The 17,914-nt window shown below is 49.5% G+C and overlaps 2 protein-coding genes across 2 annotated transcripts in view; both read right to left on the reverse strand.

Annotated features, from left to right (window-relative positions):
* The window catches only part of camta1a (calmodulin binding transcription activator 1a), a 29,369-nt gene extending 15,898 nt beyond the window's left edge, over positions 1–13,471 (reverse strand). The window contains exons 1-2 of the mRNA XM_056589268.1: positions 13,342–13,471; positions 12,460–12,594 (exon numbers count right to left, since the gene is read on the reverse strand). The gene's annotated coding sequence lies outside the window, so the exon portion shown is untranslated. The remainder of the gene's footprint in view (positions 1–12,459; positions 12,595–13,341) is intronic.
* LOC130392472 (calmodulin-binding transcription activator 1-like) overlaps positions 12,137–17,914 on the reverse strand; it is a 48,811-nt gene continuing 43,033 nt past the window's right edge. Inside the window, exons 4-8 of the mRNA XM_056603281.1 lie at positions 17,006–17,914; positions 15,654–16,912; positions 13,342–13,468; positions 12,460–12,594; positions 12,137–12,165 (exon numbers count right to left, since the gene is read on the reverse strand). The exon at positions 17,006–17,914 is cut by the window's right edge and continues 63 nt beyond it. Coding sequence (XP_056459256.1) covers positions 12,137–12,165; positions 12,460–12,594; positions 13,342–13,468; positions 15,654–16,912; positions 17,006–17,914 — 2,459 coding nt within the window. The remainder of the gene's footprint in view (positions 12,166–12,459; positions 12,595–13,341; positions 13,469–15,653; positions 16,913–17,005) is intronic.

Consider the following 17,914-nt stretch of genomic DNA (forward strand, 5'->3'; position numbering starts at 1 on the left):
TCGAGTGCTGTCAGACACACCACATGTGGTGAAAACGCCGTCAAAGTTTGCCGTCGCAGACAAAGCCAGCCTTAAAACGGGGAGATGTGTGAAACACAATTTCAGAGCATGTACCACAAATTCCCCCATGGATCTCTCTGATGATGTGAAGTTAATTTTCCACTTTCCGCTGGAAGGCACAAGAAAAAAGAAAAGCAAACGGCTTTGAAATAATCATTATTAATCTCCAGAGAACGCCAGTGATAACAATAACATCAATCATTAACTCCATCAAAACAATCGGCTTTGCTAAAATAACCTTTCGAGTCCATCAATCATCCACTAATGGCTCCCAGTGCAGAGCTTCAGCCTCCATCTCTGCTCCACCACTCCATCACCCCCGCCGCAGCACACTAACGCAGCCCGGCGCGATCGGCCGCTGGAAGGAAGGCGAGGAGAGAGGTATCCACCCCTTTCAAATGGGCCTTCAGAAAACCTCTCGAGGAACCTTGGAGATGAATGCCCCTCTCCTGCTGATTGAGTATAGCCCATTATGGCCAGGCCCTGACGTCCCACCTGCCCACCCACCCATCACTTCCTTCCTTCCAACGTCCACGCAATGTATATGATAAGTGGGTCGAGAGGCCGACTGTACAAAATCAATCCATCTTTCCAAAGTCCTTGACAGTAGCAGCCCTCCTGCTCCTCCTCCTCTGAGGAGGTCCTGGAGGTGTTGCAATGCTGGATGCCAGAGTGTTATCAAGGCTCTGCACTTGGTTTGTGTCATGGATCAGAATTCCGCCATGAACTTTTGGGACTAAGAATTTGCTGACATTATTATACACAAAGCGCACATTGTGGGAATATGGAACTAAATACGTTGCATGAGGCACTTGAGGGCACTCAAAACTGATTTGATCCGCTTGAAACACTGCAGTCTGACCTTCTGCCCTCACCCTGTAGACGGATCTAATGCTGGTGGGCCGGGCAGACCACCAGACCACACATCCAAGACGTGCATATTAGCGCAAGACAATCGCACGGGAACATGTCGTCAAACACACACACACACACACACACACACACACACACACACACACACACACACACACACACACACACACACACACACACACACACACACACACACACACACACACACACACTCACACAAAAATGTGTTGAGGTCAGTGATACCCACATATTCAAGCATATATTGGACACATACACGCACACAGTACACTGTACTGTACGCCGTGCACAGACATGGGCTGGGCACAGAGAGCCCACTGCAGCAGGGAGTGCAGAAGACCGCATTAGCATTCCCCATTTAGCCAACGTGGGGCCGTTTCTGTGGCAACCTGCTGCCGAGCGGTAACTAGGCGACAGCAACATGCCTGTGTGTGTGTGTGTGTGTATGTGTGTGTGTGTGTGTATGGTCTGCCAGCGTGCTATTGGCTTATTGATGAATGGGAGGAGAGGGACTCTAAGCACCGGCACAAACTGGGTAGAGAAAGGCAAACAATATGGAGTCCATAAATCTTTTTGCTGCGCCGTATGAGCACTTGACAACTTCTGACACCTCAACCCCCCCCCCACCCCCCCGGTGCTGATATGGTAGGCGGGGACCTAATTACCCTGGGTTAGGCAGGGTTAGCCTCTGTAGGGAGCTTAGTTCCTGCCCAGGCTCCTCTATAGGAAGGAGGTCAAGGAGCTGCCATTGTTGGCCAGCAGAACATACCCTCTGACATGGCAAGTCAAGGAGTGTTAGAGTGACAGCGAATGGTGACGAGGACACGTGAAGGTGGGGTGCCCTTCATGGACTCCTCTTCCCCAGGGTTCAAGGGGACTTTGGGGGGGGGATCTCTGTCTTTGCTTTTATGGCCGAGTGAAAGATCCCTGCAGTATGGCTGCAGTAACGGGTTCACGGCATCAACCTCAACCCCGGTCACCATAGTGGCTGACGAGGTGAAGGGTATGTTAGCTGGGGGGAGGGGGGAGGTCATGGCCCCTGCACTCCTGTGTTGGCTAAAGCGGCTGCTCGTGATCGGTGGGGGAGAGAAAATGCGCATGTTTTTGAGGAGGAGTGGGAGAGAGAGAGAAAGGGAGAGAGAGAGAGAGAGAGAGAGAGAGAGCTGGAGAGAGATCGAGAGAAAGAGCTAGACAGAGGGAGAGAGAGAGAGGGAGAGAGTGAAAGAGAGAGAGAGAGAGAGAGAGAGAGAGAGAGAGAGAGAGAGAGAGAGAGAGAGAGAGAGAGAGAGAGAGGAAAAGAGCTAGAGAGAGGGAAAGGAAAAGAGCTAGAGAGAGATAGCAAGACAGATATAGGGAGAGAGGGAGAGCTAGATAGAGAGAGAAAGCAAGAGAGACAGAGGGAGAGAGGGAACACTAGAGAGAGAGAAAGAGAGAGAGACAGAGAGAGAGAGAGAGAGAGAGAGACAAATAGAGAGAGAGAGAGAGAGAGAAAGAGAGAGAGAGAGAGAGAGAGAGAGACCTAGCAAGAGAGAGACCTAGAGAGCCAAATAGCGAAGAGGAACGAGATGGTATTTAGCAGCAGGCCGACATGTCTTTGTTCAGACCCGCTGCTGCAGTGTGCTGCAGTGCAGATGATGTCATCGCCACCTGCTGCCGGCTGCTTCCAATGCGATGCACGTCTACTGCAGAGGGAGGGGGAGGGGGGATGATGCCTGGGGGTGGGCAGGAGGTTGGACTGGGGACGGGGGGGAGGTGGGGGGAAGCAAGCAGCCAAACAGAAGTACAATAACAATGTGACGTGCCGACAGCCCTCCCTCTATCCCCCCCTTTCCCTCTTCACTCCGTTGTGACAGTGTGTGTATGTGAGTGCGTGTGTGAGAGAGCGTCTGTATGTGCATATCTGTGTGTTTGTATGCGTCAGGTGTGTGTCTGGGTGTGTGGTTAGGTGTGTGTGTGAGTGTGCATATGTGTGTGTGTGTGTGTGTGTGTGTGTGTGTGTGTGTGTGTGTGTGTGTGTGTGTGTGTGTGTGTGTGTGTGTGTTTGCAAACGTGCACAGTCGACCATGTGGCCAATCACACCTCTAGGACAGGCAGTGGCTAACAGAAAGGCTGATGAGATCGCATGACCAGATTAGTGGAAAGGACCTGATCCATGTCCGTGGACCCGCTGGTAATGAGCAGGTGTCGGCCACGGACACAGGGCCTGTTTCAGCCTCATCACGGGTCACGCTCTCCAGCAGATCATGGCTGCCTGCCATGTGTGCACTGACAGCAACAGTTGATCATGATACCATTACTGCGGACTTGACCGGGGCCCGGGTATAAGTTCATCTTTGCACTTTATTTAAAACATCCTCTTCGCGTGACGGAGGCTCACATTTCTGTTTTGGAAATGCGGTCTGCCTGTTGTGAAAGTGCATCCGCTATTAAAATCAGAAATTGGGAGAGACATCCCATTTACTTATCAAGTTAGGGTAATTTACCGGATGGAGGACTCAGCAAAGTAAAGAGTGCATTGCAATTTACACGTCGTGCAAAAAGTGCTGTACTGCACGAGTCTCCCATTGACTCATTTCAGTCTGGTAATGAGAATGACAGACTGACAGATTGCAGAGCAGTTGACAAATGACACCGAGGATGCTGCTACAACTAACAAAAGGCATGTGACAATTGCTTGAAGACATATAGAAACTGTGTATGCATAACTAGTGTGGAAAAGGGAGATTGGGAGATTTGTTGAGCTCGGATCTATAATCCATTTCTTGTATTGAGCCATTGGCTTCATGAAAGAGAGGCTTGAGCCTCTGCAGTCATCCAGGGACCTGCAAGATCGGCGATCCAGACAAGTAACAAAACTGAGTCAAAAGTTGTCTGAAGAGTGATGAGGTCAACCTCAGAGTATTTTTTTTTATCTCTGCAGAGCTATACTGGCCAGATCCAAATGAATAAAACAGGGACTAATCCGGTTTATAAAACCCTCATGAAGCCACACTGTTGCTTCTCCTCAGGTATGGGCCCATCTGTCAGGGAGGCTGGTGCATGTGAGGCGTGTTAGGTCTACACACCCCCCCCCCCCCCCCCCCCCGGGGCTGTCTCCTCTGTGATCCAGAATGGCAGCTCCTCGCAGGGCTCTCGGTGCCATCTGGTGTGCTCTTTGAGCGGGGGTCGCCTGGGGAGCGGGGCTATATAACTGACATTCTGGAGACTCCTCCTTCACCCCGATCGCCGCGGTCTGATGCCCGCCTCGCCGCTCGATAGCGTTGGCTCTGATTGAAAACCGAGGGGACGAATTGAGGGCCGAACGCCGTTTATTTCCCACTGCCAATAAAACAACAGTGGTGCTTACGGCCCAGGGGGGGAGAGAGAGGGAGTACCAAATATATCAGACCGGCTCTCTCCTTCTCCTGTAAACAGGGAGGCCTAGTCAGGAAGGACTGAGGCGGAGATGAGAGGGGGAGGAACAGGACAAGACAGTGCAGAAGAGGAACGGGGTGGGGGTTGGAAATAAGAGATGACAATAGGTGGAGCGTCTGAGAGAGTGACTGCCGGCTTGAGGACGGATCGTTTGTCCTGCAGACGACAGGGAGGGAGTGCTCGTGTCCTGTTCATCCTTCACAGTCACCCGCCCCGGACACACGGCCCCCCTCATTAGACAGCTTCCACTGACTCTGAGGAGCGCTCGTAAAGACTCGATAAACCACGCGCCAGACACACATACACACACACACACACACACACACACACACACACAAACACACACGTGTAAACACGTATACATGTCATGCACACACTTCATCATCTTTGGATGAGTCACGAGACATTTATGAAGACAAAGCACCTTCAGGAAGGTAAGAGACCACTTATTTAGAGTTCGTTAGCTTTCTGTTTCCACAGTGCATTTACGGATCCCGCGTCAGACACGTGCATCGTGGGGCTAATTAGCTACAGGTATGTATTTACCTCAGGTGTCTTTCTTTCCACCTCACTGTGTCGTTTGTTTCCACCTGCTTTTTTTTCTTACTCAAGAGTCGCTCAAGTATCTCCTCATGCTGTCAACCAGGACAGCCTGATACATGCACCAATAAAAAAGCTGTGAAGAACATTGGGAAAACCATAAATATCAGGGGACATTGTTTAAGCTTGGGGGTGGGGCCTTGTTCTCTCGTCCTCAAGCGATAGGTCATAGGCCCCCTGCTGGTTTGTATGTTCTCAGTTAAAAGGCTTATCTGGTCTGTCCGTAATGAAATGGCTCATGGCTTATTCATGCGCCACCGGTGAACTTCTGGCAGCCTGTGGGCGGGGACACCTTTAATCCCTGCTTCTCAACCTGTGCTTGTGTCCACGCCAATCAACCTCACCACCGGACCTCATTATCGCCAGGCAGCCAATCAACTGCTCACATGTAGGCCAGTGTAAAAAGCTGTGGGGCGGCTTCCCTCTGGCTCTCAGTGTGAGTTGAGTGACAGGCGCTGGTAGACCTGAGCGTTGAGGGGTAGGAGCCAAGCTGCCTGGCAGCAGCCTGTACGGCGGGGGTCCTGGGGCTGTCTGTGATCAAATACTGCTCTTCAGTTAGACATATCGTAATGAGCTTGGTCTTTTCTCCCTCCTGACAGTTAACTGGATGTATAACGTTATCGAAGAGAAGATAAATTCTTAAAGTAGAAGAGCTCTTAGAATTTTGCTGAACTGAAACTTTGCAAAGCAGCCTGGTCATCAAAAGGACGTGGCAAAGCGACCAAGTGACCAAGAAAAGAAAAATCGTCCTGCTTCCCCTAATTTGTAAAATGAATGAATTACTTTATATCGAAAGAACAATATAAGACATAAGTAGCTACCTCAGATAATTACACTGATTGCAAAATCTCCCGGCAAAGATTCATTAATCAGCAGGAAAACCTCTCAGGACTGGTGTAAACATTTTTATTTCAAGGTGATCTCTATTAAAATCAAAACCAATTAAGCTTAGCTGACGCACGCCTCACTCGTCTGCTTCGCCTGGCCCACACATTCAGTGAGCAACAAGTGAGTCAAATAATGTGTGAAACAATACCATGTGTTATAGTATAGAACCGTAGTAGAGGACTACTTCTATTCTGTGTTTCCACAGCGTAGAATTATATTGTTACTTTACATTGTCATTGTCGATCGCTGAACCCACAAATAGTAATTGATTATTAGAAGGGCATCAGGTAATCAACCACCGTATGGGACTCCTTATACAACATGGCATGCTTCCAGCTGTTCAGCTCAATACCACTATAGACTTAACTCCGTTCGCACAGATACTTAAAACTTGTGTCACACAAAGGGGCAAGTGCCAAAAAAAACAGCAAGGAGCTTTACTGATGTCCAGTGTTACACAGAAAGACACATGCCTCCCACTGCGTCTGTGTGTCGACTCCAAAAGTGGGTCAGTTTGACGGCGAAATCATACCGAAACACAACATAAGGTGCATAGCATTAGCGTCCTATTTGCATAGATAACGTATTGCTTTTGATTCATCCGCTGCAGGCAGCAGTGTACACCAACAAGGGAAGGAGAAATAATTTGCAGGATGAATCAACCTGACACAGCACGTCCACGATGCCCCAGGGACGTGGTGTCTGCCTTTAATATGAAGACAACACTCCTAAGCCCTACACATTCCCAGCCTTGCTCTTATCCTGGGTCCTGAAGGCAGAGCAATATCTCCAATATGGCATCCAGAATAATTTCTTAAGTCACTTGATGAATACTATCATCCAACACAGCTTCTGGCTACGTTGGCAGGGTAGGGTGAAATCAACTGGAAACAGCACTGGGACCACCCAGGCTCCAATACATAAGCAGTCCTATGCCATTTTTCAGATAAAATCATCAACTTACATTGTCTAAGTATGCAGCATGGTATTTGATGTGATATAATTTTTCAAATTGGCCAGTAATTACTGCTGATCTCAAATGGTGGAGTTGTTTTTTATTGTGATAATAGACACAGTGAGTTATCATTGGAGGACCAGTGGGCAAGGAGCTGTGACAGAGAATTAATGTGGAATTGATTAAGCTGTACAATGCACCATATGGGCCTTTAGATGAGAGTGGCTTGTTGACACACTTGTATTACACTCGTGTTGAGATGGATGGCTTTAGCAAAGAGCAGCATGTGGGGACATGATGCAACTCTGCCACTATGAATGTAAACTGAACATCAACAATCATGACAACATGCATCAAGACAGAGCACTAAAGTAACTGTCACCACATATATAAACAAAGTTGAAGGATATTAGGTGTATATATATATATATATATATATATATATATATATATATATACAATATATGTTGAATATAAATAGAGTGAAAGTACATTGAAACATATTTTTTATATAATAATCATCCATATTTCTAAGGGACATAAACACAGCGAATAACATCTTAATAATTGAATTAAATATTTGTATGGAATAACAAAATATATATGTAGCCACACACACAGACACACAGACACACACACACACACACACACACACACACACACACACACACACACACACACACACACACACACACACACACACACACACACACACACACACACACACACCTACACGCACGCAATACTAACCTACGAGGCTAAAACAATAACGCAGCGCATCAACAGGTAGATCAAAATTGTTATATAAACACACTACTCCACTACCTATCGGTTTTTTTTTACTTTGGAAAGAGATTAACTAACGAAACACGAATCATTTCTCTCAGAACACTACAAACCAATAACATTTGGAATACCCCAGTGCAGTATACTGCGCACTATTGCTCAATGTTTATAAGTGCAGCACTGGACTGAGAGTCTTGGGAAGCAGTTGTTTTGGAAGGGGGTGGGGGGGGTTACACGGGGGTAATAACGAAGTCTTTAATCCGATAATCAAACGAATGATATGCGTATTAATAATCACGGAATCGATGTCGTACATGGTGAGTTAAAAAAAAAACACGCAACAGCAAAGCGCACAACATCCCCGAGCCCACGAGACCCTGACCCTGATTGTGTGACCAAACACCGCGATGCGACAATGCTCACTGCGCTAGAGAGCGACTACTCTGAACAACACGTGAAGCACCACATGCAGCCGCCTGCACACCGCGGACAACTTCGACAATACCACGCTCGGTCCCTGCGTTACACAGGCAACATGCTAGGCTCCACGATGACCACAGCTTTGGTAAGACCGTCCACATATCGTGAGGTCGATGCTAAAGCAGCCTGGTATGTTATAGCAAAGGATCGACCAAGCGCTTTTAAAGGGTAACCTTAAGTAGACTTTGATGCGATCTGAACGTTTGGACTAAAATAGAAGAAAAAAAGATATTCCACACATTTTAAACAACTCTTTGAAACAAAACAATCGTATATCTTATGTCGTCGATATCTTAAAGACTAGTCTTCGAGTAGGCTAAACAACATAAACTCTAAAGTCCTCTGCAATGGGGCAGTGTCGTTGGAAACACTTGGGAGGAAAAAACACCCCCAGCATGTTCAGCAAACGTGTGGACAAAAACAAACAGTTGTAGCTGCACCTTACGTCTAGTTTGCCATGAATTTGTTTCAGCAGCACTGAAGTATTCAAGGGACGTGCTACTTAACTTCTCTGATAAACAACGCACAGAGGAACACACAACACAACACAACACAACACAACAGCCATAGAGTGAACTGAACACATCCGACCTTCTATGTCATTCTCCATGGGTAGAGTCCCCTCAAAGCAAACTGTCCCTTGTCTTTAGGAAAAGCAGGTGTCATTCACTCGCATCCTGACCAAAAAGTCCAACCATGCTGCATTTCACACAAATGCAGTTGTCTACATGCCCCCCTGGCTCGCTACTACTGAGTGATTTGAGGGGAAGAATCAGAAGAAGCAAAAATCCTTGGTGGAAAAATCTCAACAGAGCAGCACTCATCAACAATAGAACAAAGTGAAAGAGCGACGTGAGGGGAGAGAGATAAAGACCGCTTACTACTCTTCCTATAATAGCTCCCTCCCCTCCCCTCATTCCTCTCTTAACCCCCCTCCCCTCCTATAACACTCAGTCCTCCTCTCCTAGCCTGCAGTAAAATCAAACATATCGCTGCGAGTACGCGCCGTGCGCATGCGCCGCAGGTAAACAGACGCCCTAGTTTCCAGCACGCCGATCGTCGTGCTTTAAAAGCCCGCGTCTCTCTCGTCGTTCTCCTCGTTATTATTCACTATCTGTCCTTCTATTTTCAAGACGCCGAGCTGTTGGGGTCTGCGCTGCTTTGTTTGAGAAAAAAAAAAAAGGGTTCAGCTGTCGCCTGGTGGAAAAACACCCGTCGCCTAAATGCGTGTTTGACTCGCTGTGCTGGCCGGTGAGTGGAGCAGACTTTCGACGAGAACCGCTCGCAACCCGCACCATATTTACGCTAGTTTACTGTGTTTACAAAACACGCCCCCTCCTCTCCTGCATTGTTTGCACGGTCTCCCGTTAGTCACGCCGGTGTGTTGTTGTATTGGCTTATGGGGTGGCTCTCATGTTTACTACATAACAATCAGCGTGGGCATTACGTGGTAATGCGTGGAACCGCGGTCAAAACCAACTTCCCCCCGACGCGCCGGGGAACATGCGACCCGAGCACGGCGAGCGATCGCCGGCTAAAGAGCTGCAGTTCCAATAGCTTTACCTCTGTCTGTTCTGTCCTGCCCATGGCTCCGTACCTGCAGTGCTGCAGAGAAAAGCGGCCCTTCCCCCACTCTGCATTATGACAAATCAAGGCAGGCAGGCAGCTGGGCTATTAGCACATCATAGCACAGTGGTCTTCAGATGGGAAAGGGAACTCACAAGATGCAGAAGACTGCTGCATATGAGACCTCGTGTCTTAATGGGACACGCCACGCCATTGAAAAGGGTAAATTAATGAGCACTTGATGTCATAGTTCTGTTGAACAGCTATTTACTGATTAAGGATTTCAGTAACCATCAGACAATAACCCCCTCCTCCTCATGATTGTATATTAGCAGTAATTCCACTCATAACCAAACATGGCAAAGCAACAGATCCTCCCGGACCGCATACATGGGCAGCACGTGTTCTTTTCCACATTTAGCCGAGTTCTCTGTTGCTGTCGCTGTCCACTGTCCTCTGGTGCTGAAAGCCGTGAGAGCCTAGCGGTTGCAGTTTGGGAACATTGCCATAACCTTTATGCTTGATTACAAAGCACCATCTCTTGCGGCAACAGAAATATAAATAGTTTTTAAAAATGGGTTTATATTGTGCTCGTGTGCTTTAGGTAAGCACAACCCTAACCCTTTTTTCCACTTTTATTAATATTTGAGGATAATAATAACCATAGTATTATAAAAAGACAATTTCTGTCAATCATTATGCCAAACACCCACAAGCAAACAAACATAGAAGCATAAAAGTATTTGAGTGTCCCTGCAATGATTCAAAACGAGAAGGGATTCCTGCTCTGTTCAAATCCCATCACAAATCAATCTACGAGTGCAGTTCAACAACAGATGGAGACATGAGGAAGCTGGGTCATAACTCCAACATATTAAACCTCAAACTCCACCCTCCCCCCTCCCCTAAAAAACCTTAAAAACCTCCACAAAAACCATAGGAGCCCAGGCTCCGGCAAACCCAGGACCTCCACCCAGGATCCGGAGCCCGGGCCGGGCATGCAGCAGCGTGCGGGGCGGCGCGGTGGCGGCGGCAGGGAAGGGGTTAACGTGAGGCTAGGTAACAGGGTGGGCTGCGTGGAGTACGGCACCGGCAGCTCCTCCCAAACTGGTTCTGTGAATGGGCCAGTGAGGCAGTAGGTCCATGAATGGCGGAGGGATCCGCTTCCCACTCACTTCTCACTCCCACTCTCGCATGGGCTGTCTGCAATGCAGCGGCCCCGCCAGCCCCAGCCTTGCCATGCCCTACTTTATCCTGCCACCGCTCCCGTACTGCACCAAGGGCCTGCCACGCTGCACGATGCGCACACACTACAAACACCAGGCTTATGGGGGGGACGCGCTTTTATATATATATATATATATATATATATATATATATATAAATGCGCGTATATATAAAAACTATAGTACGGAAGAACCCACTGCCCTCTACAACGCTGCACTACACTACACGAGACAACAACACGAGTACACTACATTGTACGAGATTACAACCACCACACAACACAACACAAGAGTGTAACACACAGTACACAACGCTACTGCATTACCACATTACACAAGAGCATGAAACTATACAACGACACAGCAGAAAACTATGCAAGAGCACAGAACTATAGAACACAACTATACGCCATTACACAAGAGCACAACACAACAGCACACCACTTAAAGAGTGTTATAGCAAACGTACCAAACCTTTGGAATGACTTGGGTTTGTACGACAACCGACAACCAAGTACAACAACCTTTGTTATGAGTCTAGTCATAATATTCAAAATCAATATTCTTTAAAGCTGTTGAGCATTGCTGATCTATAAATATAGTTATTATCAATTCTTTGATTAAGAATGTTTTATTTTACTATCATTTCATGATATCACATGGCTATGCCTAGCTTTACATTTTCCAGCTCCAAGGGCCCACTACACAATACCATAGTCAGCAAACGATAGCTCCATATGCCCAATTCTCTGGGATTATCGTTCTTAGAAAAAGAGTTTTGAGGTAAATGTGCTCAAATAATATGCTGTCAACTCTTATAGTCTCTGATTCAAAAACTACGACTTACAAACACAACAAAACAACATTGTGGCATCAACAATTCACGAACCCAAAGTGTCCATGAAAGGATTATTCGATTTAGTGTACAATTTAAACCACAATCAATCTGTGGCTGAAACTATTCAATAAAATGTCAAAATAAAACCTTATTTCAGCCTGAATCCAGCAGTGTTTGGTTTGAACCCACATGCAATGTCATGTATGTCTTGTCGAGTAAAACCCACATATTTATTTTTAAACCCTTATTTTTCGTGAGTAACTAGGCATGGTAGCTATGAATACAAGTGCAGCGCCCTCTAGTGTCCAAACTGGGCAAGTGAAATGAGACAAAAATATATAATACATCATCTGCAGCATACAGCCTTTCTTTTTATTATTCGCAATAGCAAATCAAATCATCTGTTAATTGACTAAATATCTAAACTCATCCCTATTGTTGATTAGTGTCACTGTGAAGATCTAAACACAACACAGGCGGGACAGTGGAGGAGAGCACAGAGCAGGTACGGACGGTCATTACACAAGGCAGCCATGGGGACATGCAGCGGGCACCGGGAGACTGTCAGTCAGGGTCAGGGGGAGGACCAGCGGGCACACGGAGGAGAGCCGACCGATGGGGCAACGGAGGCCCACACAGCGTGCCCAATCACATAATAAGCAGGGAACAGACGTTCAGAGGACTAGACACAAACTGTTGGACAGGGAGCCCAACAGAACAAGGGGACGGACGTTAAGAGCGCAGAGCAGACCTACCATCAAGAGAGAGCCAGTCGTGCTGGGAGGAGGGCAGCGAGGGCAGGGCACGGGCCTTGTACTCAAACACCACCGAGTTGGACAGGATCTGGTTGGTGAGTGCCACCTGCAGCGTCACCAGGCCCGTGTCGTGAGCTGAGGCGGGAGGGAGAGGACATCGGAGATCCGGTCAGTCACACTCGGCTGAGCGGTACACGGGCGCTATCTTTAATTCATTAATCGCTTGATTGACTTTGGCACGCTTCGCACGCACGGAGAAGGGCTAAGACGAGGCTTCTGAGAATGTCCATTAGAGGAACAGGCCTACACCGTACGACACTCTTTTCACTTAGGGCTAAAATGTTAACATCACTTCTAATGAGAGGTATATTTTCCTTTTATCAAATACTTTTAAACAAAAATAATAAATATTTGACATATACCTAACTTGTTTCATTATAACTTAACAAGACTAGTTCCTTCTTTTTGTTTGTAAGAAGCACACAAAACGGACATCATCTATAAATGTGCAGATAAAAATACAATATAAATGCCAACACACTGCGAATACACAATAAATTATGTAATACAATCAGGATAGCATTCCAGACGCATGTCCAGGAAGTACCTTTACTAACTTGCATGCTAGTTTTTCAGTATCAATTATTCAACCGCAAATGCAATAATTGTTTTATAATAAATGAATCCACCAGTAATATTTTTAATTTGTTTGTTTACTTCATCCATGACAGCAGAGAATGTAAGACAAATATTTCTGTCTCACAGAAAAACTGACTCTTAATAGATATAGCGCTAAATGATATGATACACTGAAAAAATATTAAGAGGAAAAAAACACTTCACATGTTCATCTTGTAGACCTTGACCAGCCTCTCTTCTTACCTGGGCAGTAGCAGCGAAGTACCCCAGGTTGTATGAGGGACGCAGGGACTGAGATCTGGTCAAACAGGCAGCTGTAGTTTGAGCTAGCTTCTTGCCAAGGGCCAGTAATCAGCACCTTCACCCCTCCCTGCGAAGCACACCAAACTGTTACTCAGCGGCACAAGAAGGGGTTTGAAAGTTGGTGTTTGCCGCCACCTAGTTGGCGAAGGTAAAGACTACACAAAGCCAGATTAAATGTAATAAAACAAAAGCTTTCCATGATCTTTCTCGCCACCATGTGGAGAATCAGTGCAACAGCTGCCGCCAATTATTCTTCATTGGGTTTTATATTCTGCTCTGCCCTCTAGAGTTATGCTATGAGTATTACACCCAGTAAAAAGAGGACGTAATGTAATGTAGCTCAACATTTATGCTTGGTTAAAGTGCATCAGTATTGTAGCATAAACTCAGATTTTATATATATATTTAGTAACATTTTCACCGTTTATAATTCATTTACAACGTTTCTCTACATAATTCACCTTCCTTGTTTTTTATATTAGGATTTGTTTTTTAAACCTATAACCTAATTAGTTAGTTCGTTTAGTTAGTTAGTTTAACACTGTGGGTGCCATACAATATATATTTTTCTTTCTATTTCTTACATTGTGTAATTTAAAGGTGACATATTATACCACCAGGTGTGAGTGTGATCAGCCGTTACAAGCCGTTTTCAAAATCGCCTCTTCTGACATCACAAGTGGGCGTGTCCCCCTAGATGTATGACGGATAGCTGAGCAACGTTTGCTACAGTTTCCACTGTTATGCTGATGACACTCAACTATACACCAGCACCAAACCCTCCACTCAGCTCCCGCCTGGCCCACTCATCAACTGTCTGCAAGAACTAAAAACCTGGATGACCTCCAACCTCCTCAAACCGAACAGCAATAAAACTGAACTCATGGTGGTGGCCCCCAAGTCACTGCTCAGGAAGGTTGATGATCTACTCCTGGTAGTGGATGGCTGCTCCATCACCCCGTCACCCGTAGTCCGCAACCTGGGTGTCATCCTGGACCCCACCCTATCATTCCAGTCCCACATGAAGAATGTCACAAGATCTGCATTCTACCACCTGAAGAACATCGCACGACTCCGACCCTCACTCTCAGACTCGGTTACTGAAACCCTGATTCACTGCTTCCTTTCTAGGCAAGGCAAGGCAAGGCAACTTTATTTATATAGCACTTTTCATACACAAGGCAGACTCAAAGTGCTTGACATATAAACATTGTCATACAATAAAATAAAATAATAGGTAAGTAAAAGAAAAACATATGCAAAAAATAGAAAGTTAAAAAGGCATTTTAGTATTAAAATAGAAAATAAAGGCAAAGTTAAAAAAAGCTTTTTAGAAAGTGCAATGTATTTAAGATTTAGCAGAAAGCTAAAGCAAACATAAAAGTCTTCAGTCTTGTTTTAAAGGTGCTCAGAGTTGGGGCAAGTCTTAAATCCTCTGGGAGTTTATTCCAGCTATTTGTTGCGTAGTAACTAAATCTTGCTTTCCCATGTTTTGTGTTTACTCTGGGGATAATTAACAGATTCTACCCGCCTGGACTACTGCAACGCCATACTCACTGGTCTCCCCTCTAAACCCTGGACAGACTGCATTACTCACATGCAAGTCCCTTCATGCTCTGGCACCCCGCTACTTCTCTGACCTCCCCCCTCCCCCCCGACACCCCCCTGCGGTCCCTCAGGTCCTCTGACAAGGACCAGCTGGCAATTCCCCACGCGAGACCCAAGACCTTTGGGGATAGGGCCTTGTGCGTGGCCGCCCCCACCCTGTGGAACCAGCTCCCCCCCAACATCCGCTGTGCCCCTTCCGTGGAGACTTTCAAAAAGTACACAAAAGCACACCTTTCCTCTGAGGCCTATGGCCTCTAACTCACGACCCCACCCAGCGCCTTGCGCTTTTTGCACTCTCACTTACCTGCCTACACACACACCCTCACCTCCCACTCTTGTGAAGCGAGCTATCCTGAAAGGCGCTATGTACATTTTTTTTACAGTAGGCTAGTAGACTGATCTATCCAAGGTACATCTAGGTGGACACGCCTTCGTGTGATGTCAGAAGAGGCCGATTTTCAAAACGGCTTTTAACGGCTAATCACACTCACACCTGGTGGTATGAAATGTCACCTTTAAGCAACTCTACTGTGGGAGGCACTTTTTATTTTTTGCAATTTTTGCCGTTGTTCAAAACAACATTTGTCCTCCCACCACATGAATGAGGCTAAGAAGCAGCAGTAGCAGCAGCATGGGGCGCTTACCTCTGGGTAGGACCATTCAGGAGAGTAGTCGGTGACCATGAAGAGGCGACCGGTGGCCTGCAGCATCCCCAGAGCCCCCTGGGCCACCGCCGCCGACACCACCTCCGCCACGTGCATGTAGGAGAGGGAACCCCCCTCTCCGCCCGCCCCCCCGCCCCCAGACGTGGGGCTGCAGCAGGACTGGAGGCAGAGCTCCGAGGGGCTGTATCCGGAGCCCCTGGCCCCTCCGTCCTCCTGGCCCTGCTGCTGCTGGGCTGGGCCGGCGTGGTTCTGGCCCTCCGAGCCGTGGGACGCCACCAGCTGGTGGGCGTACAGGGCCCCCCCCGACGACATGGCGGCGCCGCTGCCGTCCACCGAGATGAAGTCGTTGATGAGGTCAGAGAACTGGTTCCCGAAGGAGATGTCAAAGTGGTCCAGGCTGATCTCCATGCCCGTGCCCCCGGCCCCGTTAGCGGCCCCTCCGCCCAGGCCCTGGTGGGCCCCCACGCTGTTGTAGAGCCCCTGCACCAGGCCCGACCCCTGCAGCAGGGGCTGCAGCTGCTGCGAGCGGAGGCCGCCGCCGCCGCCGTCGTTGCCTCCGTTCCCGCTGCGGATGGCCACGCCCTCCCCCGAGCCGCCCCCGGCCAGAGACCCGCCGTCCGACGACTGCTGCTGCTGGAGATAGTGTTCCGTCCCGCCTCCTCCGTCTCCGTTCCCCACGCCGCACGCCTGGATGTGGTCTCCGTTCTTCAGGAGGCCGTCCACCCCGTTGCCGTTGCTCCCGGCCTGGCCCGTGCTCGCGCCCCCCGGCTGCTCCAGACCCACCACCTCCTCGTGCTCAGCCCCCATCCCGGGGAAGCCCCCCTGGTACTGCAGCAGTTGGAGGGAGCCGTTCTGTCCGGGACCCTCTGCCGGCGAGCCCCCGTTGCAGCTGCCCCTGTGATGGTTCTGATGGGCCTGGAGATGGTGGTGGTGGATGAGGCCATTACTGCCAGGGGAGTCCGTCTTCACCGCCTGCAGGCCCATGTAGCCCCCGGAGTCGTGCGCGTTGTGCTCCATCATGTGGCTCTTCTGGCCCATGCCCGCGTGCCCCTGCTGGCCGTGGCTGGCCTGCGAGGCGTCCTGAAGGAAGAAGCTTGGGGAGCGGTTCTGGTGGGCCATGTGAGGGCTGGACATGGCCTGGCTGTAGCCCACCGCACCGTTGCCGGTGTTGTACTCCTGCTTGGCGTCGATGGCGCTGAAATCCATCTGCTCCAGGGTGGTGCTCGGGCTGAGCCCCCCTCCAGAGGGCAGGAGAGAGCCGGCCGGGCTGAGGCCCATCCCCCCCGGGGCTGGACCACCGGGCCCGGCCTGCACGGACACCACGCCGCCGCAGTTCATGCCCACCCCCACCTGGTAGCCGCTCTCCGAGGCCAGCTGCTGCTCGAAGGAAGTGTCCTCCGTCTTGATGTTCTTCACCAGGGCGGCGCTGAAGCTGTAGCCGTTGTCGGCCATGGAGGGCGAGGCGCGGTGCATGCCGCCGTTGGTGCTGGCGCCGCCGCCGCCGCCGCCGGAGCACGGGCTGGGGGAGATGTTGCTCTCCGTCTTCATGGCGCTGCCGCCGTACGTCTGGCCCTGCTTGGGGTTGTTCAGGAAGCAGTCGGGGTCAAAGTTCATGTTGGTCTCGGGGATCTTGATGCTCCCAGAGTCCAGACTGCTGGAGAGCACCAGCTCCTCCGAAAGGCCGCCCCCCGAGAGCATGGACAGGCCGTCCCCCCCCGGGCCCGCCCCGCCGTCCCCCACGCCCCCCGCGGGGTAGGCGAACTTGTGGCCATCGGAGGCCACGGAGAGACCCATTCCCTGTGAGGTGGCGTCCGCCCCCATCAGGTGAGTGTTGGGGCCGGCGGTGGGGGACATGCCGTAGACGGGGTCGCCTGTGACCTCCGACATGAAGACGCTCTGGGACAGGCCGGACATGACGGACGCCACGTGGCCCCCCATGCCCGGCACGGCGGGGCTGTCGGCCATGTCGGGGTCGCTGTTGAGGCCGCTGCTGATGGAGACGGGGGAGTTCTGGGTGGTGTCGGGCACCTCCACCTGGTTGGTGGAGGACACCTCGGTGCTGTTCTGGTGCAGGAGGACGGGCTTGTGGACCTTGCCGTTGCGCTTCTCCCGCGCTCCGCCGCCCCCGCCCGAGCTCCTGCCCCCGGCGTGGTGGTTGTGCTCCGTCTTGCCCTCGGACACGTCATTGTTCTGGACCTCCGAGTGGCCGCCGCCGCCGTAGCCCCCCGAACGGAGGTCCA

Source organism: Gadus chalcogrammus, chromosome 1, assembly GCF_026213295.1.
Source record: "Gadus chalcogrammus isolate NIFS_2021 chromosome 1, NIFS_Gcha_1.0, whole genome shotgun sequence".
Taxonomy (NCBI): domain Eukaryota; kingdom Metazoa; phylum Chordata; class Actinopteri; order Gadiformes; family Gadidae; genus Gadus; species Gadus chalcogrammus.